This window comes from Esox lucius, chromosome 7, assembly GCF_011004845.1.
Source record: "Esox lucius isolate fEsoLuc1 chromosome 7, fEsoLuc1.pri, whole genome shotgun sequence".
Classification (NCBI taxonomy): Eukaryota; Metazoa; Chordata; class Actinopteri; order Esociformes; family Esocidae; genus Esox; species Esox lucius.
Genome location: NC_047575.1, coordinates 16,642,044 through 16,666,706, shown reverse-complemented (window position 1 = coordinate 16,666,706; position 24,663 = coordinate 16,642,044). Strand labels below are relative to the sequence as shown.

General features: G+C 41.6%; 1 protein-coding gene across 7 annotated transcripts in view; it reads left to right on the top strand.

The window, feature by feature from the left end:
• The first annotated feature begins 8,955 nt into the window (after positions 1-8,955).
• Positions 8,956-24,663, top strand: part of LOC105010768 (seizure protein 6 homolog) — a 183,940-nt gene continuing 168,232 nt past the window's right edge. For 5 of the 7 annotated variants that reach the window (XM_010870347.3, XM_010870346.3, XM_010870349.4 and 2 more), the window contains exon 1: positions 8,956-9,292. In XM_010870347.3, coding sequence (XP_010868649.2) covers positions 9,214-9,292 — 79 coding nt within the window. In that variant the 5' untranslated portion in view covers positions 8,956-9,213. The remainder of the gene's footprint in view (positions 9,293-24,663) is intronic. The other 2 variants (XM_034293390.1, XM_010870352.4) reach the window with 2 other exon arrangements.

Here is a 24,663-nt window from a genome sequence, read left to right as displayed (position 1 = left end):
TGTCTATTTTTAATTTAAACTTCAGCCTTGCCCTTCTGGTACCTTCTCTTTGACTGTTGATACTTGTTTGCCAACCCTTGCCTGTCCAACAGCCTCTGCCCTGTTTGTCCTGTTCTGTAATGCTGTAATTAACCCTTCTGTGCTCCGCGTGGGAATCCGAGAACTCCGGCTCTCTGGGTACTGTTACATCTACGTTGTCTGATGAAGATGGTTGAAGAAAGGAATGTGGGACACTTTTCTGTATTTAAAATGGGTGATGATAATGTTGACCTACATGTGCCAACTGTCCTCAAGGACGTTCACAGAAGATGAATCACTGTTGATATGAAACTGCTAAACAGATATGGTTTGTTAATCTGTATGGCACAAATAAAGATCATCCACAATTAAAAAAACATATTTAGTAACCTTTTGAATTTAAAGGCTGATAATGACCATATAATTATATTAGGAGATAAAACACAATTCAAAATAATTACATACTTACTATTTCTTTTTACCAATCATCAGTCACTTAAAGAAATCATCAATATCATGGACACAGAAGACTAGTAGATATATGGAGATTAAAAAACCCAGACCTAGAGAAAAATATGTAGAGGACGCTTACTGTAGAGTGCTGCCTGGACTACTGTCTTGTCCCATTCTCGCGAGTCCCGGAAATCTGAAAAGTATTGATAGAAGAAAGGATGCACTCTGATCATCATTTGATAGGCATTCACATGAGTCCCTCTGAATGTCCAAGGGTATTGGGCTACTGGAAATGTAATCAAAGACTGCTACATGACAACAAGTTTATAACAAAGACAAGGGAATTCATAAGCAGCATATTTTAGATAGCATGGTACAGATTCTCATGTGGTATAGGGACACTTTCAAATGTTTGTTTAGAGGCTATGCAATACAATACCGGCCTATAAAGAGAAAACCTGGCTAAGGAGACTAAGATATGAAATGAGAGAGAGGAAATCATAGTAGAGACTGATAACAATCAAAACTGGAAGATAGAGTTAAAAAGTAAGTTAGAAGAGAAAGATAATGTAAAATCTTTGCACAGAAAGATCAGGGCCTAATAACATCTTGAATCTGTTAAATTATTTCAGAACGGTAAGTCACCAGCGCTCGAAGGCATACCAACAGAGGTGTACTCTTTTGAAATAGGGATATTATCTTGACCCAGCAAGAAGGTTAATCTCCATATTATTAATACAGGACCAAAATGCAAAATATTTTGAAAAAGCCTTTGATATAGTATGACTATATTTTATATATAAATGTCCGAACCATTAATTTTTTTGTGCATCTCTCTTACAATAGGTGAAGGTGTTGTATAGAAACCCAAAATATAGAATTGTGAATTATTTCTCCGACCATCTATCTATTCAACGATCAAGGGGTGTAAAACAAGAATGTCCATTCTCCCCATATGTATTCATTAGAGCCATTGAAAAGATCTGTCCTCTAGTTACTTTGATAGGAAAATGTGCAAAGTAGAAAGGATACTGCAGCCTTGTAATAGACAGCATCCAACTATTTATGGTAGAGCTGCCTTGGTAAACTCCCTGGTGATTTCATAATGTACTTATTTATTCATGGCACTACTTACCTACACCAAGATAATATTTTTTAAGTAATGTGGAGAAAAAAATTCACTCAGATATATTAATAGAAGTTAAACCAATATGCAAAGAAACCATAGAAAATGCATTGTGTTTGTTAAAGACATAACTAGTGCAGACTAAAAGGCTTTCTTACAACTTTTTGAGGTATATGGAGAGTCACAAGACTCGAAACTGAAAACAACAAAGCGGGATTGAATCACCCGGTCTGCCACCTATTGAAAACATGCATAGCTAAAAATGACCAGTATAAACCATAATCTTTTATTGGCAAAAGGTTTGACTGCTACACCATGTGGAATTCAAGATAGTTGGGAACAAATTATTGATGTCCCACTTCCATGGCAACGGGTGTTTGGAATTATGTGGAAAACAACTTTTGGTGCTTCAATCCGATCCTTCCAGCTGAAACTATTATATAAAATTATTGCAACAAAAAAAAAATCTATATATGGGGAACTGAACAGTTGGCATTGTGCAGAAATAACAATGAAAAAGAATCAGTGGTGGAAGACTTCTGGAACCATGTACAGAATTGGTTGTTGGGTCATAGTATCTCTGCTAAGATGAACATACAGACAATAGTGATTGGTGATTAAAAAGAATCACGGTCAATAAATGGAATATATGATTATTCTCTTGGGTGAAACATTCATCTTTAAGGCTACATCAGAAAAGATGTGTAAAGTCGTAATAAAGAACCATGGTCAAGTTACCTCTGGACCTGCGTTCTGGAACCTCTCACCCGCAAGAACATTACAGGTACCTCCTCCTACAGTCCTTTATACAGGGGAGGGCTGAAAAGTGGTGAAAGATCCCGCCTTCGAAACAACCAAAGACAGGAACAACCAAAGACAACCAAAGACAGGAACAGCCGTGCATCTGGCCACATCATACGAACGTACTGAAGTACGCACACACACACACACAGGTTAGGGGTCCCAGGGCCCACCATAGATCATGACGCTGGGGTAGGCGCTGTCCATGATAGTTTTGGTTTAATTGTGGGTGTGTGTCTGTGTGAGGTGGGTGTGTGTGAAGGTATGGGTGTGTACACATAAAAAAAAGGGAGTTGAAATGAAATGTTAAAATTACAAATAAATATCTGCTTCATGGCTGATCTACTCCCCAGAAGAGAATTCCAGACTCATTCTGGATGCCAACACATTGATTTTTGCTTGCATGCATATTCAGATTCCTTCCTTAATCCCTGGAGTCAGATACATTTCAATAGACTTAGTTCATACAATTGAAATAGTCTTACATGGGGCATATGAGTTAAACACTTAAATATTCCTGTACTACAACATGTACCTTTTGTCAGCATTGTATACAGTACCTGTCATATAATTCTAAAACATGTTTTATTCAAGCAATACAGCATGGGGGAGAGGTACTGTATATGGCTCATGTACCATGGCTAAGAGCTTTGCTTAGGAACAACACATATCAGAACGCTTGGAAACACCTCTTAACCATGGTTTATTGGCAATATAACCAACAAACCCCAGAGATGCCTTATTGCAATTATAAACCATTATCCAATGCAATTAGAGCAGTGAGTTATGTCATGCCTTACCCATGGTATATGTGAGCATTATGGACCAAGGGGGTGTGGTATTTGGCCACAGCAAAGAGCTGTTCTTAAGCATGATACATTTGAGCAGTGAAAAGTGATTTCACGTCATACCTATGGTATACGGTCACATACAGTTAGGCCCGGAAATTATTGGACACTGACACAAGTTTTGTTATTTTGGCCGTTACCAAAATATATTCAAGTTACAGTTAAAGGTCTGGAGTTGATTCCAGATGTGGCATTTGCATTTGAAAGCTGTTGCTGTGAGCCTACAACATGCAGTCAAAGAAGCTCTCAACGCAAGTGAGAGGCCATCCTGCAATTTTTATTTTAAAATCCATCAGAGTGATAGCAGGAACATTAGGTGTGCCCAAATAGTTTGGTACATTCTGAGAAAAAAAAATAATGCACGGAAGACAACAGTGGTGGATGATTGTAGGATCCTTTCCATGGTAAAGAAAAACCCCTTCAAAACATCCAGCCAAGTGCAGAACATTCTCCAGGAGGTAGTCATTATTATCATCCTTAGTCTACCATAAAGAGAAGACTTCACAAGAGCAAATACAAAGGATTCACCACAAGGTGCAAACCATTCATAAGCCTCAAGAATAGAAAGACCAGACCTGACTTTGCCAAAAAAACGTCTAAAAAAGCCAGCCCAGTTCTGGAAAAGCATTCTTTGGACAGATACTAAGGTACTAAGATCAACCTGTACCAGACTGATAAGAAGAAAGAAGTATGGAGAAGGCTTGGAACAGTTCTTGATCTGAAGCAGACCACATCATCTGTAAAACATGGTGGAGGCAGTGGCATGGCTTCCAATGGCACTGGGTCTCTAGTATTTCTTGATGATGTGACAGAAGACAGAAGAGGCAGGATGTATTCTGAAGTGTATAGGGATATATTGTCTGCTCAGATTCAGCCAAATTCAGCGGAGTTAATTGGACGGTGCTTCACTTTACAGATGGACAATGACACAAAACATACTTCGAAAGCAACCCAGGAGGTTTTTTTTAAAGCAAAGAAGTGGAATATTCTGCAATGGCCAAGATAATCACCTGATCTCAACCCGACTGATCATGCATTTCACTTGCTGAAGACAACTTAAAGCAGAAAGGCCCATGAACAAACAACAACTGAAGACAGCTGCAGTTAAGGCCTGGCAAAGCATCACAAAGGAGAATACCCAGCGTTTGGTGATGTCCATACACTCCACATTTCAAGCAGTCATTGCCTGCAAAGGAAACTCAATGTATACTCAACTCAAGTCTTAAAAATGAACATTTTATTAATGATTGTGTTAATTTGTCCAATTACATTTGAGCCCCTGAAACATGGGGACTGTGTATGAAAATGGTTGCAATTCCGAAACGTTTCATTTGATATTTTTGTTCAACTCCTTGAATTTAAGCTGAAAGTCTGCCCTTCAATTGCATTTTGTTTGTTTCATTTCAAATCCATCATGGTGGATTACAGAGCCAAAAATATGAAAATTGTGTCATTGACCAAATATTTCCAGACCTAACAGTATATCAAAGCTTTCAGACAATCACCTTCCACCTATTTTCCAAAGAAATACTCTGTCTTTCCCATATTTCCTCTCCAACAAATCACGAGTATGCCTGAAAAAATAAAGCAAAGGTGAAACGTTAATGCATTATGGAATTCACATAGGTACCATTTTGAAGGTTATTGACAAGGTGTTTCTGGAATTTCAAATCGATGTTAATTTTGGAGTGGTCAACCTGACACTGTGTGGGGATACAGTGGGTCTCATTAGCGCAGTCTACTGAATCTATTGACGGCGTCCCGCCTGACTGCCAAGATGCTCCTCACCATATAGCTGTCATTCAGAAAAACACTGAGCAGGGGACTGACAGATGCTGCAGAGCCACTGGGGTCACATCCTCTATAGTCTGTGACTTGGACTCTGACTTGGAGTCCAGGGTGGGATGCCATTCTGACATCTCATATGATTAGTGTGTTTTGTCTTTTGCATGTGCGGTCCCAGGTTAGAAGTCAGTCTTTGGCTACAAAGTGCTTAGAGCCATTACGGAGGCTTATTGTTCACCATGCTGGAGGCTTACTGTGCGTAGGCACGGGTGAAAGGGCTCGCCTCCTCTCAATTCTTACAGCCCTCTTAGGCCTGACTACCATACTGCTGCAGAATGATTCATGTCATTAGACTCTCAGTGGGAGCTCCATAAATACCTTCTTTAAATGCACCCCTGTTTAGGAGAAAAAGGAACCAAACCACACAGCCAATAGAATGGGCACAGAGATATGGATTTTAATATTGATTTCAACCTGATTGATTGGTTGGAATCCAATGGCAATAAGGTTTACTGTCATAAGTGGCGTTTGCAGATACGGGGTGGTCCCATCTGTCCACTCCCCAGCTTGAAATTGACCTGGAGGTGGCAGGTCACATTCTGTGGTGTGTGCAGTATTAACAAAGCATAGGCAGGGAAACATCAGTCACTGAAAAAACCTACGAAAGGACAGCTCCTCAATCTTTCAACGCATGTATTATAACAGAATGTAAGTAAACTGTCATGAAAAATGTATTTGTGTCTATCCCCCACTACACTGGTGTCCTGTGATAGTACTGTTTAATGTTATCTGAACCATTTCTTTAAGTTCACTGTCTGAATGATTTGCTGAGACATGTAAATGTTTATTTTTTTGTAGTGTACATTATCGTATAGATGTGCTTTTCTATGCATGATTGCTGTACTTGAGTCAGGTAATGTTGTAGGTAATGTTCTTACAGACTCATGCTGCAATTTATAGCCATCATCATCATCATCAGGATATTCACGTTATATATTGTATGACTTTTGCTAGGTAATAATACATATGAATTATAAAATCTTTTTGTTGGTGCGATTTCTGATTATTACTAAACCCCTGTTGGATATTGATTTGCGACTGACTCCTTCTGCGGTCTACAGCCATCGTTGTTGTCCAGGAACATCTACGGTGCCGTCTGCTATCTGTCCGTTAAACAACTGATCACCTTGGACTGCTGCATGTAAAGTGCTTTACTAGACAACGCCAGAGTCGGAAGAGTATGATCGCATCTGTTCCATGAGCAACAGCCATGGCAATGGCTGAATCAATCGGCGGTGGTGCTTGGCGAATGGCACTGCAAATAAATATACATGTTGGGGTAATATTATTCAATTCCCTTGTTCTGCCAGATGGTCCAATGCGGCTAGAATGAGTTCATCAGGAAGCGACTGGCGATCTATCCTGCGTGACGAATGGAAATGTATTCAGGGGAAAAGAGCTTTAATAGAACTCTGTGAGGCTATACGGCTTATTGAGACAAATACGGCTGGCAGCTGATGAAGGGCAGCGGGGGCCTGGATCCTCATACACTGGAGCAGGCATAGAAGAGGGGAGGGCAGTACCAAGTCCTTCTCCCCCAGTCTGTTCTCATTCAGCTGAATCAGGGGGAAGTGGTGGGCAACCCTGCTGTCTTCATCTAGCCTTATTCCGGGTGACTCAGATCTCATGTATACTATTCAGCTGGAGGAAGCCAATGCATTTAATATCAGTCTGTGATGAACAGCAGCAGTGTTGTGGCCCAGTCAAAAAATGGTCTTTTACGTGACACTGACGATGTAAGGAACACAGAGTGACACTGCAATTGAGTTAGAAGATAATGAAAACCAAAGATGGGGTACAGAATATCTGTGTGCACGGTTGTTCATTGAGAGCTAATACATTTGCACAAGGACCTAATGGCTGACAATTGTTCAGAGAAAGTGTACCTAAAAGGGGTTGCAGTAGGTCAGCTATATTGGATGATTGTGATGGGAGCTGATTACCCCGGCATGCTTTTAAGAAATCCCATGGCTGTGATGTTGCTCCAGCGCAGAGGTCATTAATTCTAGTCTGCATGAGTGGTAAGAGGCCCCTTGATACCACATGACATCCTGTTGTCCTTTTGGGCTGAAACACAACGACAGTACAGATAAACATTGAGAACAGGAGAAGCCGTTTGCATCTGTTGTTTGTCAGTTCCTCGTGAAACACAGCAAGCCTTTAACAATGCAATAAATGATGTCAAGATGCTTTTAAAGCATCATGCCGTCTAGGATGACCTTAATGCATGCAACAGCATGCTGTTGATGTGCAGCTCATTACCTCCAGGCATTGGTCATTTCATTTCATGGGCATGGTTTTCATTAGCTGTCCTTGCTGCCCATTAACTAAATGAAGGCCTAGTTGCAAACTTCTGGCTCCAAGCAAGACCTCTGGGCTACTTAGCTGGGCCAGTGAGCTTCACTGATGGAAGGGCACACATTCCAAACCATTGCCTGACTCAGCCATGAGTGAGGGGGTGGTTGAGAGAAAGAAAGATGAAGAGATGTGGAAAGAGAGAGAGAAAGAGAGACATTGAGAGAGGGATAGGGAGACAGGGACACAAAAAGGGAAACATGAAGAAAGAGAGACAAAACGAGAGACATGGGGAGAGAGACAGAACTAGAGACATTCAGAGATACAATACATTGAGAGAGTCTTGGAGAGAGAGACACGAAGAGAGACGAGGAGTGCAATCGAAAGGCAGAAAGAGAGCACGAATCAACAGAGGGACGTCTCTGCAGTGACCATGACATTTAGTTTACATACATAACTGTCAAACAGCCACAAGAAATCGAATAAACATGAGTCCCAGCAGCGAGACCTCTCCAGGGCCGACCTCTAGAGGTGTGATGCTCTAGCGTAGATAAAACAACACCTTCACAACAGCACCATGAACACTATAGCGCAGATTTAATATGAATTCAGGTGGGCGTAAAGCTGAAATAACCAAAACGTCAATTTCTGGTACAGTTGAAACATGGGACTTCCTGTCTGTTATTTTCTAGATCTGGTCTTCTTCCACTTTACCTTATTCATCTGAACTGATTTTATCCTGCTCTATCTAACATGTCAGACAACCTGTAGCCAAATGCCCACTTTTCAGCCCCTGCTCAACTTTATCTGCCATCACATCCTTACTGGAGCTTACTGGGAAAATCAAGGCTGAGTGAGCACATGCAGTGTAATCATGCCATCCATATGATATGCCAGAGCACAATACAGCCGAGCTAAAATTCCCTTTCAGATGCGTTAAGCCATTCAGCATATAGACCATAGTCAGGGCAGAGATGCTATGAGCAGACACTTAAAAGTAAACCCTCCTCAGCCAAATAGCATTCAGAGGCCAGTGAACTAGTGTATGAAGCCTATGTTGACATTGAACAAATACAGGGTTATTAGGCTCAGCAACTTGCTTTAGAATGCAGTGTTACAAACAAGAGGCTACAGAGGTTTAACCAACAATAATACTATAGGATTCATGAAAAACTGAACGTCAACTAGCTACATGTTCTGCATCATTTATTAACCTTTACTGTTTGTTTCCCTTTTTAGTATTCTGTAAATGGATAATGCGGACAGCATAAATATTACAGAGCAAAACTGAAGTTGTTTTCTGCCAAAACAATTTAACATAATCTATTGGTAAATTGTGTGATGGCTAATGCTCACCTATTAGTCATCGTCATGTTCTCAAAATGATCGCAGTAGCACCATGCATGCACGTAATAATGACTGAAATAGTTGAAATATCTACACCATGAAAGAGACATAAATGCAAAATGCAAATACAGTCGTGGTAACTTTTCCTCCAGCGGAAGTTGTACCGTTTGCTGACGCTAGGAGCTGTCCGTGGTGCTGAAAAGACAGCGGCGTGAGCTAGCTTTCTCTGAAGGTGCTGACAGCACAGAGAGCCAGCAATCCGCTTACTGAGCGTTACAATTAAACAGGCTCGGCGTTTCAGTTGATTCTTGTTCTATCTGCTCATTTCTCGACTTGCTAAGTAAGTACAAAAGCAGCGCGCTTGTCTTTGTTTCAGAGACCTCACGGACATATTATTCAGCGTTTGCTTATTTTGCTCTGGAAAGTATTTAATGCAAGGACGTATTCTGTGAGCAGAGAGCGACTTCGACTTCAGTAGACATGTGTATGAGAAGAGACTACCAATTACACATCATCTTTACGATGTTGATTGTCGCTGCTGCGGTTACACATGGACACGGTAAGAAACATTCTGTCCTACGTGGAGTCTTGGAGAAAATCACAATGTTTTTAATATGAGTCTACTATGATAACAGCCTGTGCGATCTGAGCACTTACAGCTCCGCGTTTTGTGCAATGCCACACTGTTTCTGACAACATATCTACAAGTGTGTTTGTGCTTTTAGTATAGTTACATATTTATAAATATGTTTAAGTTAAGGACGAGGCTGTCTGTAGTCTGTCCCTGATATGCTCGCATGCACCTTTGTTTGTCTAGCACATAATAAATGCCCAAAAGCCCAAAGCACTTGAATGAAGCATAAAGAAAGTACATTCACATCTTAATGAGTCTTAGGTCACTTGCTTGATACTTCCTAGGCATTACGTAATATGATACTGTATACTTGACTTTAAAATGTTTGCATCTTTGTATGGATTGAATCTCGTTCGAGCTCTACGTAGTCACAAAAAAACTCAGGGACAAAAGTTAAACATACGATTAGTTACAGGATTAAAAATGAAACTAATATAGTAAATAAAAAGAAGAAAATATAAATATTGTACAAAACATAATAAAAATCCTTAATTCAGATTAATGATCATCGTCCTTGATAGAGTAAAATGGGAAAGGGGTTTCTTAAAACCCATTTAAGGAATAATTAAATTACTTAACCTACATTATATGATTAACTGAATTCAATCAAATAATATCGCTACAAATTAGTATAACACGTACAGCAATTTTAGCGACACAGACCTTTACGATGTGTACTCTGTGTGTGAGATGGTCCATGTGACAGACGGTACTAGGTAATCAGAGACTAATCCTCGGGAAAAGATTACTGACCGATCTATTTGACACGGTTGGGTTCTTCAACAGTAATATATTGCGTTAGGTTCGTATTTATTTCTTTACCTTCTGTCCACTCATTTGCATTTGTAACTTGTTAACCAAATCAAAATATTTATTTAATTATGTGCCATTTAAATGTCCTATAAGCTTTATAGTCATGCCTGTGAATATAAGAAACCTCATAATTCTTTAACATCTGAGATACATTTCATATTTAACCCTTTATATCTCATATGATTTGAGTTATTTAGCAGTTGTCTATTACTAGCAACCGGATCTAAACGAGAAAAACATGGGCTACTTTTTTTTCTGAGCCAGTTTCTTATCACGAGTCTTCACAATTTATACAAACTTTCTTTGGCCCGTGACCCCTTTTTAATATGAGAATGTTTTCGTGAATACATAAGGCGATATATTAGTTGACGAATGTTAACTTTTTTCAACAAAAGCTATTCTGACAAACACGTTTTTAGAATTATTTGTAATGATACTTTGATCTGAATGCAGAATGATTTGAAATGTATTTAAAAGGTTAGGGACGTTTAAGGAAACTTTAATTAAGATTGCCAGGCAATACTTATTAATTATCTTTTTATTTGGAAACCACCTAATAATGGATTATTCTATAATTCCCCAAACATTTTTACTGTCTGCTTTCTTCTAATAGAATCAGAAGGGTTCTGAAGGAAACAAAACACACATTAGCAATGGAGAAAAGTATCTAATAGCTTAAACCATTTAAAATATAGATCCACATTCATTACAAGAAACAGAAATCAGCCTGTTTATTACAATCATATTTAATAGCTACTGGAGGTAAGCCATGTTCTATCAACCAAGCATGATTGTTCTCCAGTTTCTCTTTAAACCTCATTTACATATCAAGCGACCTCACATGAGGTCAAAACCCCTACTTTGGGAAACACTACATTAGCTTTTTTTCTGAGGAGGTTAGAGCGTTGCATATAGAGTACTAACCATGAAAATATATATACAAGACAGACAGCATCAACATATTTCTCATGGGAATAATGTGTTTTCACAGATAATAACAGACCAAGAAGAAAATATAGAAATAGATCAAATAAACAATCATCATCACTGCTGCCATCATTATTGACAAGTAATTTGTCACTGTCACAATACAACACATTGATTAGGTCAACTGACCAGTGAACTAACCATAATCAGTTTGAGTCCTGATGGTGTAAAGTTAGCTGTCAAAAACCATGAGTGTTTATGATAATTTTTGAGACATTACTGTTACAGCATTTATTCTTGATTAATGACAGAGAAAGCCAGTAAACAATTCCTCAGCTGTGCTAATACCACCTATAGTGCTCATTATGAGACTGGTGAATTGCTGACTGCTGAAAGAATCACAACATCCACCCCCATAAACACACAAACACACCAGAATCTCTTCCACACCGCTCAACACTCCTGGGAGAGAGAGGGAAATGCACAAAGTATTTTTAGAGCAATGTAACCTTTGACAGCTTCCATTAGTGCATTCAGGGCTGCAGCTAAATGTGCACATGTGGTGTTTTTTGTGTAAACTTCAGCATTACTTTTAATGCATCATACATTCACCGAGCAGACAACCGTTGTGTGTGTGTGTGTTACTTTTCTGTCTCACTTTGTCCGACAATGTCTCATAGTGATTTTTAAGGTCTCGGTTGGAACGTGTGATAGCCATGTAACAATGACCATTTCTCAAATAAGTGTTTAACTTATTGAAAGCCATGTGCTAAAAACATATTCACCAGCCTTTTACTTAAATGTTATATTCTACTCTAACACCTGAAAAAGGAATTTAGGAAGAACGATGTGTCTCTGAAAGGACTGTTTGAATGTTCTTAGAATTCAAATAAATATACCTAATATTATAGATGAAAATCAAACATTATACAAGGCAACAGTGGTTATTAGAAAACAGAACTTTATGAACAAAACATTTATCTAAACATGAATCAAAGATATAGGCAGAGAAAATATGTATGACCGAAAGTCCAAAAGCCAAATCTGAGGTAGAGATTCAAATAAGTGTGAGTGTGGGAGAGGGAGGTTAGAGTATAGTTACCAGAACCTTATTGCTTTTCTAAACATCTAGTAACTGTTTGAATTCAAACTGTGTTGTCTGACCAATCCAATAACTTTCTGATCAGATATAACTGATTACTGCAGTACAGAAGTGATAGAATGGGGGACATGAAATTTTCTTTCAAACAATACTTAATAAAAACAACTTTAAAAGCTTAAAATTAACTATTGTTAATAAAACAAAAACAATATATGGGCCATTAACATTAGAATGTTGAAAGCTCAGCCATATAATTTCATGTAAAAGGGACAACTATTGTTTTTTTTAAATGTTGGTAAGTGAATGCAATGATTCTTAATGTGGAATATAAATCTGCCCCGTACCTGCCTTTAAACAGGTAATAAAATGTTTGGCATGTGGAGGCACATTATATTACCTTTAGTATTTTTGTAACAAAACTTAACCATAGAATATTCATGTAAACAGCTATTTTTTGTATAGTCACCATTTCTAACAATGTGTTATGTATGCATTTTGGTGTCTCTATCCCCAGAGTCAGAATCCAAAAACCTAGCTGTCAAAACGTTTTTCATTTTTAGACAGTAGTTTTAGCTGGTGCTTTCAAAATTGGTTGAATTATATGCACTTTGAAATGTAATTTCTTGACTTTTTAGAACCATTAGTCAAACAATGTTTAAAATGTATTAGGGTTTACTTTTTATTTCCATTTCTACAGATCGATTTGATATTTAACATAGAGGTCAAAGGTCGATATAATGTTCTCATAAACTTTCCAAAAATATGTTTGATTGATAAATGTGAATCTAAGCTTCCTATTACATATGATTAAGGGGTGTAAATTAGCAGTACTTTATTGTGAAAGGCTGACATTTGGTAAAGGGAAATATCCCTATGGGTTAAACGTATGGCATGAAGGGATGAAAGAAAGACTGGTAACACACAGAAGGTGCACTGTTATCACACATTTTCCAACTCTAGGGACATAGACCTCTAAACATTTATAAACACACACACCTACCCTCATCTTTGTATGGATGTCTTGGCTTCTGAGTGGTTTCAACATTTCCACTGTAATTCAGAGCCCATTATCTTCATACACAGTTCCACATTATCTGTGAGTGTGTTAACATGTGCGGTATGGTATCTGGGTTTGGGGATGTTTTATGTATCCTGCAGCTCATTAAATGAATTACGAGCCCCTCCTGGTTGATGGAGCTCTCCTTGACATGCCACTGTTGGTTTGAATATTGTACTAAAGATGAAAGCCTGCGATTAGAATAATGAGCCATTCAACAGAGCCTTGTCGTTGAAGAATGGAGGATTATTACTCTTGGTTTGAGCTACATGGGGCTCGGCGTCTGGAACACGCCTGAAAACAAGCACCGTAACTCCATGGAGTCCAAATCTATTTAGATTGCTCCACACAGGTTTTTACTGAAAGTCCAGCTTTCATTTTTGCCCTTGGGGACATAAAGACATCCACCCCCAGTTTTGTGGGAGCTTGATATTGACACAGGGGTGCGGGCAGCTAGTTTGACTGTTAGGTAAACATAGACAAAAAAGTTTTTCAAACAACTGGAAAATCAAATGCTTGCATCGCACAACAGGATTCCAAGCTTATTGGTGCATTTTCGGGAAGCGGACTGAATGCAGTTGTGCACACTATTGCCTCATAGGATGGTACGTTTCAGATAAAGGTTTGAAACCCCTTACTTCATTCCAGACCGAGGAGTGAAAACCTGTCATTCATGGGGATTCAGAATAATTGTTTCCTCTGAGTGTTTTAACAGAGGGGGTGGATGGGGGCAGCACACAGGAAGGCAGTGGACATCCCATTCAATTACACTGCACACTCTCCAATTTTGATCGTCCTGTGATTTCAGAGGAGGGGATAGAAAATGTTCAACACCTGTTTTTTGGATTACTGGTGATTAACTCCATCAAGGGCTATTCAGTGTCTGCACGCTGTCATAATTAGTTTCGCTTTCCTTCAGCTTGTCAATTGTAAATGAGAGCCATTATGCCAGAATGCCCCCTTCTCTGGGCTCGGTGTCTGACAGCGACTTTCTCTGCCTCTTTCTGCCTCCCAGGTGGAGCACACAGCCTGGCTGAATGATGACATTTGTCTGCTCTTTATGTGCAAATGCTTTCCGCTCTTTGAGTCTGTGGCATGCTTTATAATGTGAGTTATTATCTTTTTAAATGTGGTTTAGAGCCTCATCCTTCTGTACGAACTATTCTGTGAGTATGTCGTTAACGGAAGATCTGAAAGGATGTATTTTATTCATCGCAATGACTGGCAGGTGGACATGCTGTCCATGTATGTAGTCGGCGTAGAATGAATTCAGTGGCTGTTGCTGAACTAAATAAGGGGTGCCTTTTTGGTTGTCTGAACCCGAGGCTAGAAAAGAGCGGGGAACCTTTCATGACTCATACGGTTCCTTCACTCTGAGTGGCCCTCGGTATGGCTCTATGGTGATACTGTACAGGATCAGCATTTGATGAGCAGGTTATCCAGGAGGACTTATCATCCGTTTTCAGACTGTGATGGTTCCTCTCATCACTCTCCTGGTAATCTCCAGGGGGATGAAGCACATTTGGAGGCTTCACGCCGACCGCAGCCTATTTCACCAGGTTCAGGCACACGGCGCAGGAAATAAGAAATCTCTTGAGGAGCAGATGCCATCACTCACAGCCAATCCTTTTATGATGTATCACTCTCAACAGTGAGGGCCGGGGCAAGCAGCGGGAGAGGGTCAGGATTGAAGAAGCGTAACTCACCAAATCAGCGGCAATGTAGATTAAGTGGATTCTCCCTCCGTCGCCGCCTCTCACATGAGCCTCGATGTGACCCACAACCTCCCACTCTCCTGCTGAATAGACTGATAACTGCTGTTACCTCGTCAAGACATGCAGAATATGCTGAGCTTCTAGATGCAGACCCTAGGGCCTGTTGTCTTATTGATCCAACTCCCATCAATCTTCCACTGAAAAACTGTCTATGCAGGGAGCTCCCCCCCCCCCCCCCCACCCCCAGGCTGCGTACACACCTCTTTAATTAGGATTGGCGTTAGCTTGGGCTGCAGAGGAGCTGGCTCTCTGAAACGATTAGGCCCAGGGACAGCTCCAGCTCTTTTTGTCCTGTTCTGAACGCCAGATCCCATCTAGAAAGCACTTCATCTGGGCCGGCTCAGAGGCCTGCGGTGGGCCGGGTAACACTGTGTGGAAGACAGAAGGTAATAGCTTGTGTAATGTGTTTGGATGGAGTAGCTTTAGCATTCAGAGCTGACATTGACCTCAGCCAGGCAGGGCCACCCCCCCAGTAATTTCCTCTGCGAAGATGTAATTGGATTCATCAGGAAGGGTAAACATATTTTAAGTAGCAGAGTAAGATAAGGATGTTGTAGATAGATCAAGGAAGGGAATAACAGCTTCACAAGTAATGTGAAAATGGTCAAAGCCACACAAAAAAAAGGAAGTAAAACTCTGAGATTGTTAGTGTGTCTGACTTACTCTCCCTGGTGTTTCAGACAAGCTACTGTAGATAAATATTGTACTGAGTTGTGTCCGATACTGACTGAAAGATCAGTCCTTTCACCTCGTGCAGCATGGCTTGGGGACTAAGTCCACTTGACTGCTAAAATGCAGACTTCAATCACAAAACTGATTCAGTTTAAGGATAAGCTTTCTGTGATTTTGTTTAGAAGACTCTGTTCTGTTCACTGTTTTCACACATACACAGTACACACAACCAAAGCCACACATACACACGTGCACCAGTACACAGTCAGACAACAACTGCAATCAGATAAAGCAGAATATTTACTTTTGGTGATGTGTTTTTCCGGAGATATTGCAGTGGAAGTACAAAACCAGTCAAGCTGTTATCTCAAACTGACTGACCCTAGGAGAATAGTTTTCTCCCCTGACAGCAGACACTTCTGTGTGTTACTATACCAGTCATAATCTTAAGAATTTTTTTGTACATTGGCCCTGCACTGTATCTGTGTAAACTGTGTGGATAGTTACATTATCCTCTGTAATTAACAGAACATTTGGTTATATTTTATTCTATTGGATAATGATCACGATGTCGCTCTTTCTAGGTTTGCTCTGCTTTTCTGCTACGGGAGAGTGTCGCTCCCTTCCTGTAAACAGGGGTGCAATGGGGTTTTGACTGTGATGTGGTCATGATGTAGCTGTGATATGGCTGTGATGTGGCTGTAATGTGGTTTCGTGTGTCTAACTTTGGGATCTCAGGCACACAAACTGGACTGGATTCATAACATATCATGCAAATGTAAAAATAGACACAAAAGGTTGTGAAATATCACAGTGTGTATGCGGATGACATAGGACACAATTGGATGACTCACTACACAATAATTGGGGGCCGGTTTGGATCATGAGCACCAGTCTCACTACTTTCAGCTGAAACTATAAAACAGTTCCGTACCGCTCCTTGAACCCTGATCCCAGAGGATCTGGCCGCATGTATAATTGAGAAGTTCCCACGTCTGCTGCCATGTCAGAAATGTTGAAACTTGTCGCTCAAGGCAACCGTGTGGCAGCCTGACAAACATCTGTCTTGTCTGTTCCAGTCAGTCATTAGATAACAGAATGAAGAAGGCCCCTTTGCACCATCTCCGGTCTCCTGATAATGGCGAGCAGACTATCATCTACCATGCCTGTTCTGGTCTCAGACGACGGTTCAGTGAGTGGGCCGTAATTAGGACGCCTCTCTTTGGAAATTGATTAGTTAGCAACGGAGCCTGGATCCCTGTTGGGCTCCTAAGCCCTCCCATTGATTAGCCTATTCAGCCTTCTTCAAGGAATATCAGTCCTGTGGTGGCCGACTAACCCCCAGACCAAGGCTAGGCATTTGTTGGTACGGCTGCATTCAAAGTATCTGGACCAATTCTGGTCGTAATGAAGCCAAAACAGAGGACCCGCCGTGTATGGCGCTGTTGTCGATCTAACACGAGCATGCAAAGGCTGAGCTGCCTTGATTCACCCTCGCTTTCAGACTGTCATTACGGTGTTCTGCACTGGTTTACCCCTATGGTCGGTTAATGGACACAAAGTATTATGTAAAATGGTGGCAACAGATAAACGTCCCTTTTTGTTGTTCTGGTATATAATAAACCAATCATGAAGGGTTGATAGGTGTTTCAATTCTCCTTGGATTGTTGGACCTTGTGCCTCACAGCGTTCAAACTGATACCGAGGCGTGCACTCCGAGGGCAGTCGGCCACGGCCCGGGTCTCTGTAGACCTGAAGTTTAGAGGATTGTATCAGCGGAGATGAAATGAGGGTCCAGTGTAATACAGCCAGCCGCAGCTCCCTGAGCCACTTCTCTGACCATGAATGAGATAGACAGTTCTACATTTCTGTGTGCTGGACTTCTGTCTCTGCATTGCCAATGCATTAGAAAACCGAGAAAGAGCTGCCTTGGAAGGCTGATGTGATTATAGAGTGTGTGAAATAGTATTCTTCTCTCCAGCCGTATGTATTATTTATTTATCTTTCAGCTTGTACGGGAGTGTGGTGGGTCTACCTCACTTCTGGGATGTGGGCTTGAGTGGATGGCTCTTCAAGTAAACGTGTGAGGGTTTTTTACTCGTGCTCGATGATTCACAGGGAGAGAACAGAGGGGAGGTTGAATGACTTGGAGAGATTGGTTTGTTTTATCATTTTCAACTAGAGACACTTTACTTTGGGTTTTCAATAATGTGTTTGTGTGTGTTATTTTCCAAATCTGCACCCCACACCTATATAACCTGTAAAAGGGTTTATTCCATCTGATGCTATGTTTATAGCATCACACCCATATTCGATTCGATGCTGTTTATCTTTTTTATCTTGTAAACTAACTAAAACGATAACACTGATATCCAAGAAAAAAACAAAATGAAGTCCAGTGGGTTTTCCAATATTTATTCAAATATTTGGGTAATGTTACCAACTAACGCGGGTAAAAACGCCTTTTAGTAAACATTAAAATGTTGCATGTCCAATGTAGAAAGCTCAGAAAGAGCTGTGATGCATCGTGTGTTCTGACACCTTTCTATCAGTACCAGCATTAACCTTTCCAGCACTTTGAGCTACAGTACCACGTTTGTTGGATTGGACAACACAGGCCAGCCTTGGCCACCCATGATGCTGTCGCCGGTTCACTGCTTTTCCTTCCTTTTTGCTAGGTCAAAGTCGCTCAGATCTTTACACTTGCCCATTTGTCCTGCTTCTAACACATCAACTTTGAGGACAGAATGTTCACCTGCTGCCTAATATATCCCACCCACTGACAGGTGCCATGATGATGAGATTATCAGTGTTATTCACTTCACCTGTCAATGGTCATAATGTAATGGGTGATCGGTTATATCCCAATGTCACACAAAGCTTGTTTCGTGGGCTCAACGCACCTTTTCCTGTTGCGTGAATTGGGAAGAAAACATTCCATTGAGCAAATTGCGGTTTCTCTCATCAGAATTCCTCTACATTCACATTCCATAGCTATGGCCTCATTCAGGAACATCATTCAGTTCCAAACGTTCGCTAAAAACTGTTGTTTTGAAAGCGCTTGTTCTTTCCATGAAACACGTAGGTGTACTGTAGTCCTTCTTGCTTTCAGAAAGTGAATGGCATTGGTTATGACATTCTTAGAGAAGATGAAATTAGGAGAAAAATGTAGGCCAGACCATTGAGAATAAGCTTATACAATATTCTTGACCATGTAGGCCTGCTGTTGACCAATTTGTCATCTAGTACTTTTGCTTTTTCATGCTTTATGTCCAGTATTATTTACTGTTCAGAAAATACAATGTACATAGCCGTACCGTACATTGATTTACAAATGCCTTTTGGATGTGTTACACATTAGTGTGTGTGTGTGTGTGTGTGTGTGCATTATGCAGCCACGAATGTCTCAATATTGGAGGTCTTCGGTCATATAGCCCGCTCTGGGTCCATTGCCTGACTCCATATGTCAAGGTCTGACTGCTGCATGTTGTCTGAGAAATCCAATCTTGTCACGTCAAGCAAGGGCCCTGTCCTCCTCCTTCTGGCACAATGGAACAAACTGACGTTCCTGACCCACTACACAGTCTGCTGTTCTCAACTGTCATTTGAATGGCAGATGACTCCCCATCAGTCAGCCAGTCATTTAGTTAGTTAGACAGCCAGTCAGCTATCAAGTCAGTAAGTCAATCAGTCATTCAGGCAGTTAGACAGCCAATCAGCTAGCCAATTATTGAGCCAGTCATCCACAGTAGAGGTGCTAATTGTTTTTCCTCAGGTAGTCGTACTCAAACGCGTTAACATTTTATTTTCTGCATATTTCCCAGCCATGGTGGCAGCACTGAGCCCTTTCTATGGGGATTTTCAATCATTGGTTGTAACTACATTTGTAACTGTTGATAGTGAGAGGCAAATTCAAATCCCCTAGTAGAGTCCATAGAGGTTATACACCTGCCAGACCTGAGAAACGGCAGAGCTACAATACTTTTCATCAGCCTATGAAATGATGCACAACTACTGGGTGTCAACCAGTGCATAACTGATAACTTACAAGGAGACAACTCTGTTGTTGTATTGGAAGCTATAACAATCTGTAGACCCGCAGTATGTAATAACCATTGCACTCAGTAACCAGTAAACTATCCAGAGGTAAACTATCCAGAGGTAAACTATCCAGAGGTAAACTATGCTTGCTTGTGAATAAGGAAAACCACAAGCTGGTTAGTTTGTTATATTTTATTAACCCATCTGCAAGTTGCGTGCACGGGATCAGTAACCAATCAAGGAGGGGGTGGTCCTGAGAAAGTAGGAGGGTTGGACCATGTCATAGTGATATGTGAGGTCTGGATGGTTGAGATGACTATGACATTGTCCAAATGTATTTAAATATGTCTAAGAAATACGGGAGCGAGTGAGGTAGATGTTCAAAATACCACAGCTGGACTTCTCTAAAGCATAATGCATCTCAGTGCCTTGACACTGCACTTAGCTGGTGTATTTTGTTATTATTAACCAGTTCCCAACCAATTTAGAACTGTGTAAACTACATTGTTTTATAATACACAACATGTTTTAACCAATCCAAATTTAGGGCATTGAACCATATGGTTTAAAATCGCTATTATATTACGGGCTTGTTGAAGTAGCACACTGCAGACAGACAAACCCCTGAAGACTGCAATCTCCTGGTAGAATCCAACCCTGCACAATTTCTTAGTTGTCTTTTAGTCTTTGTTTGGGAGTAGTGGGGATTGAGTCAGAGGATAGATTCTCAGATGTACTCTACTCCCAGAAAACACAACAGTGTGTTAGTCATTAAAATCCCTGTCATGTTTTGTGTTAGTCTGTGTATCATGATGATAGCTACTTCATAGCAGTTGTAAAGAAATACAAATTGCACCACTGAACTGGAACTGGGCTGGACCTGAACTGGTCCTGAGCTGGTTCTGAGCTGGCTGCCTGAAATTGTTAAGAAAGGACAGTGGTGAATAGGGGTATTGACAGTTAACAAGCAAGGAGGTGTCTAAGGACTGGGGGAGGAGCTATCTAAAGATTGGGGGAGGAGCTGTCTAAGGACTGGGGGAGGAGGTGTCTAAGGATTGGGGGAGGACCTGTCTAAGGACTGGGGGAGAAGCTGTCTATGGCCTGGGGGAGGAGGTGTCTAAGGATTGGGGGAGGAGCTGTCTAAGGACTGGGGGGGGGGTGTGAGGACTGGGGAAGGAGGTGTCTATGAGTGGGGGAGGAGTCTCTTTTAGTGAGCCTTAGCTGTGTGTTTGTCCCAGGATTAAATGTGGATTATGGACAGACAAAGAAGGGAACGATGAAGAAGGATGATCCTATCCAAGTCCTAGGATGGAGATGGGGCTGCCCACCACTGACCAAAACACACTGTGGCTGTATTTAGGGCTTGGTTGTTACAACAGAGTAAAAGGATGAGGCCTTACTGTTCTGTTGCATTAATAACAGTACGCAACATTATCTGGCCGTTGAATGACGTTTGTGAATTATCTTTGAACTCCAGCAGCACCTGCAGAGATTCACTGGATATGCGTTTGTTTTGCTAGCGTTTTTACAAACATAGAAATGCATCAATTCAAACACTTAAACTTACAATGGGAGTCTTTTAATGACAAAGGTGGGGACATTTTGTAGAAAAATAATTGACATTTTAATAGACTACACTGGTTCTCCAAAATGCGTTTCATGTCAATCCAGAATTTACTACAATTGCTCTTGTTTTAACCAGCACATAGCTAAAGACGCTTGAAAAATGGGCCTCTCTAGCAGATGGTACCGTTGTTGCCCTCTTGTGCTTTTCTCCACTAATATCAGTAGCATCACAGACGTAGCTCCTCTGTCTGTTAACAGGCAGTTCTTTGAAACGACTGCTATAATGGGGAGCCCAGATGTTTATCTCAGACTGGCTGAGGGACAGGACGTGGGAATGACTATTGTGCCAAAGATCATCTGAAGGCATCCGGTGAGCAGACTCTCTTGATGTCGCTATCAAGTTATCTCACATGCCTTTCCTGAATTTGCACAATTTGAAGTATTTCCCTGTAAAACGTCCTCAACCTCCCTGTCCTTTCATCAGAACACAGGCTGCAATCACAGTCGTGTGTCAGTGTGTTGTCTGTGTACAGGCTCAGAGATAATGGCCCAGGTATAGAGCCTCAGGTAAACTAAGTGTTTCCTACAATTCAGCCATACGACAGGGCCACAAAAGGGACATGCTGTCCGTCAGTGTGTGTTGTTTTTCACTTCATTAATTCAAGATATTTATTTCACACTCCGATCACAGTGTATAAAGGCAGCAGACAGTCAGGAGTATAATGCCTATATTAAAGATCCTGTCCAGTATAGGGCTTCAGTATTTCTATAGGTGGGCACACTTCTTAACAATTTGTCAGAGAGAGGATTGGAAAGGAAAGAAAAGAGATGGTTAGAAAGGAAGGGAGAGGGGTAAAAAAAAAGAGAAAAATGTGAGTGAGAGTGAGAAAGCGTGCACGGGAGAGGGAGCAACAGCATGGATGCCCACTGGGTAGGATGCATACTCATCCCCCCTTGGGCAGTGGGAGGTTGTGAACATGCTGTCTGAAGTGGCACCCTCTATAGGCTGCCTGTCATCCAGCTGGCTGCCCTGCTCTGGGTCACTTCACAGCTGGGCCTGCCCAATCGTGTCCGCGCCAAACACAGTCTGTAGAGCCCTTTGACCTCTGCGGCGTGGGGCTGACGCATTGGTGAAATACAACTCCTTTCTAGTTGCCTTGGAATCTAGAATAAACAACAACCCTCGAGGGTTTAGAGGTCTTAAGATCTCACCACCAAGTGTGCCTGGCCTGCCTGCCTGCCGCTCGGCTCCAGTGCAATTACCTTGTGTTAATGAAGCTCCCCAGTCCTGTGGCTGGGTCACCCTACCCCCTTTCCCCGGCCCTCCGCCTCCCCCTGACACTCACAGGGTAAACAAACTGATGAGGCCGTCTGTTTGTGAGGCACCGGGCTGTTTACCATTGCAGCTGTGTGGATTGACGGCCGGGCCATCTGAACTGAGGCATGATGCGGAAAGCTCCTCGGCTGCTGCGGGACGAAGGGAGAGGCAGAGGCAGCCATCCTCTGAGGTGGTAGACTAACTGAGTTTGACATAGCTATTTCTGCTGACAGGCTGCAGGGATGCTTCCTCCTGGCCCGGCTCCAGGACCCTCAACTTAGTTTCTGGATTTGGACTTCAGGAAGTGGTAAAATGTAGTGCAGAGTAAGGAAGTGGTAAAAGGTAATGTGGATATGAGGACGTTGTGAAAGGCAATGTGTAGATTAGGTAGTGGTGATAGGTAATGCAGAGTAAGGAAGAGGTGAAAGGTAATGTGGAGATGAGGAAGAGGTGGAAGTGAATGTGAAGATGAGTAAGGAGTGAGGAAGTGGTGAAAGGTAATGTGGAGATTATGAATTGCTGAAAGGTAATGGGGAGATTAGGAAATTTCGAAAGGTAATGTGGAGATGAGGAAGTCGCAAAAGGTAATGGGGAGATGAGGAAATGGCAAAAGGTAATGTGGAGTCCTGCCTCGATGAATCTGCAGCTATTGTGATGCTTCCATCTATTTACAGTGGGGAGAACAAGTATTTGATACACTAGCGATTTTGTAGGTTTTCCTACTTACAAAGCATGTAGAGGTCTGTAATTTTTATCATAGGTACATTCCAACAAAACTCCACAATTCCAGAAAATCACATTGTATGATTTTTAAATAATTAATTTGCATTTTATTGCATGACATAAGTATTTGATCACCAACCAACCAGTAAGAATTCCGGCTCTCACAGACCTGTTCGTTTATCTTTAAGAAGCCCTCCTGTTCTCCACTCATTACCTGTATTAACTGCACCTGTTTGAACTTGTTACCTGTATAAAAGACACCTGTCCACACACTCAATCAAACAGACTCCAACCTCTCCACAATGGCCAAGACCAGAGAGCTGTGTAAGGACATCAGGGATAATATTGTAGACCTGCACAAGGCTGGGATGGCCTACAGGACAATATGCAAGCAGCTTGGTGAGAAGGCAACAACTGTTGGTACAATTATTAGAAAATGGAATAAGTTCAAGATGATGGTCAATCTCCCTCGGTCTGGGGCTCCAAGCAAGATCTCACCTCGTGGGGCATCAATGATCATGAGGAAGGTGAGGGATCAGCCCAGAACTACACGGCAGGACCTGGTCAATGACCTGACGAGAGCTGGGACCACAGTCTCAAAGAATACCATTAGTAACACATTACGCCGTCATGGATTAAAATCCTGCAGCGCACGCAAGGTCCCCCTGCTCAAGCCAGCGCATGTCCAGGCCTGTCTGAAGTTTGCCAATGACCATCTGGATGATCCAGAGGAGGAATGGGAGAAGGTCATGTGGTCTGATGAGACCAAAATAGAGCTATTTGGTCTAAACTCCACTCACCGTATTTGGAGGAAGAAGGATGAGTACAACCCCAAGAACACCATCCCGACCGTGAAGCATGGAGGTGGAAACATAATTATTTGGGGATGCTTTTCTGCCTAGGGAACAGGACGACACCATATTGAGGGGAGGATGGATGGGGCCAAGTATTGCGAGATCTTGGCCAACAACCTCCTTCCCTCAGTAAGAGCATTGAAGATGGGTCGTGGCTGGGTCTTCCAGCATGACAACGACCCGAAACACACAGCCAGGGCAACTAAGGAGTGGGTCCGTCAGAAGCATCTCAAGGTCCTGGAGTGGCCTAGCCAGTCTCCAGACCTGAACCCAATAGAAAATCTTTGGTGGGAGCTGAAAGTCTGTATTGCCCAGCGACAACCCCGAAACCTGAAGGATCTGGAGAAGGTCTGTATGGAGGAGTGGGCCAAAATCCCTGCTGCAGTGTTTGCAAACCTGGTCAAGAACTACAGAAAACATATGATCTCTGTAATTGCAAACAATGGTT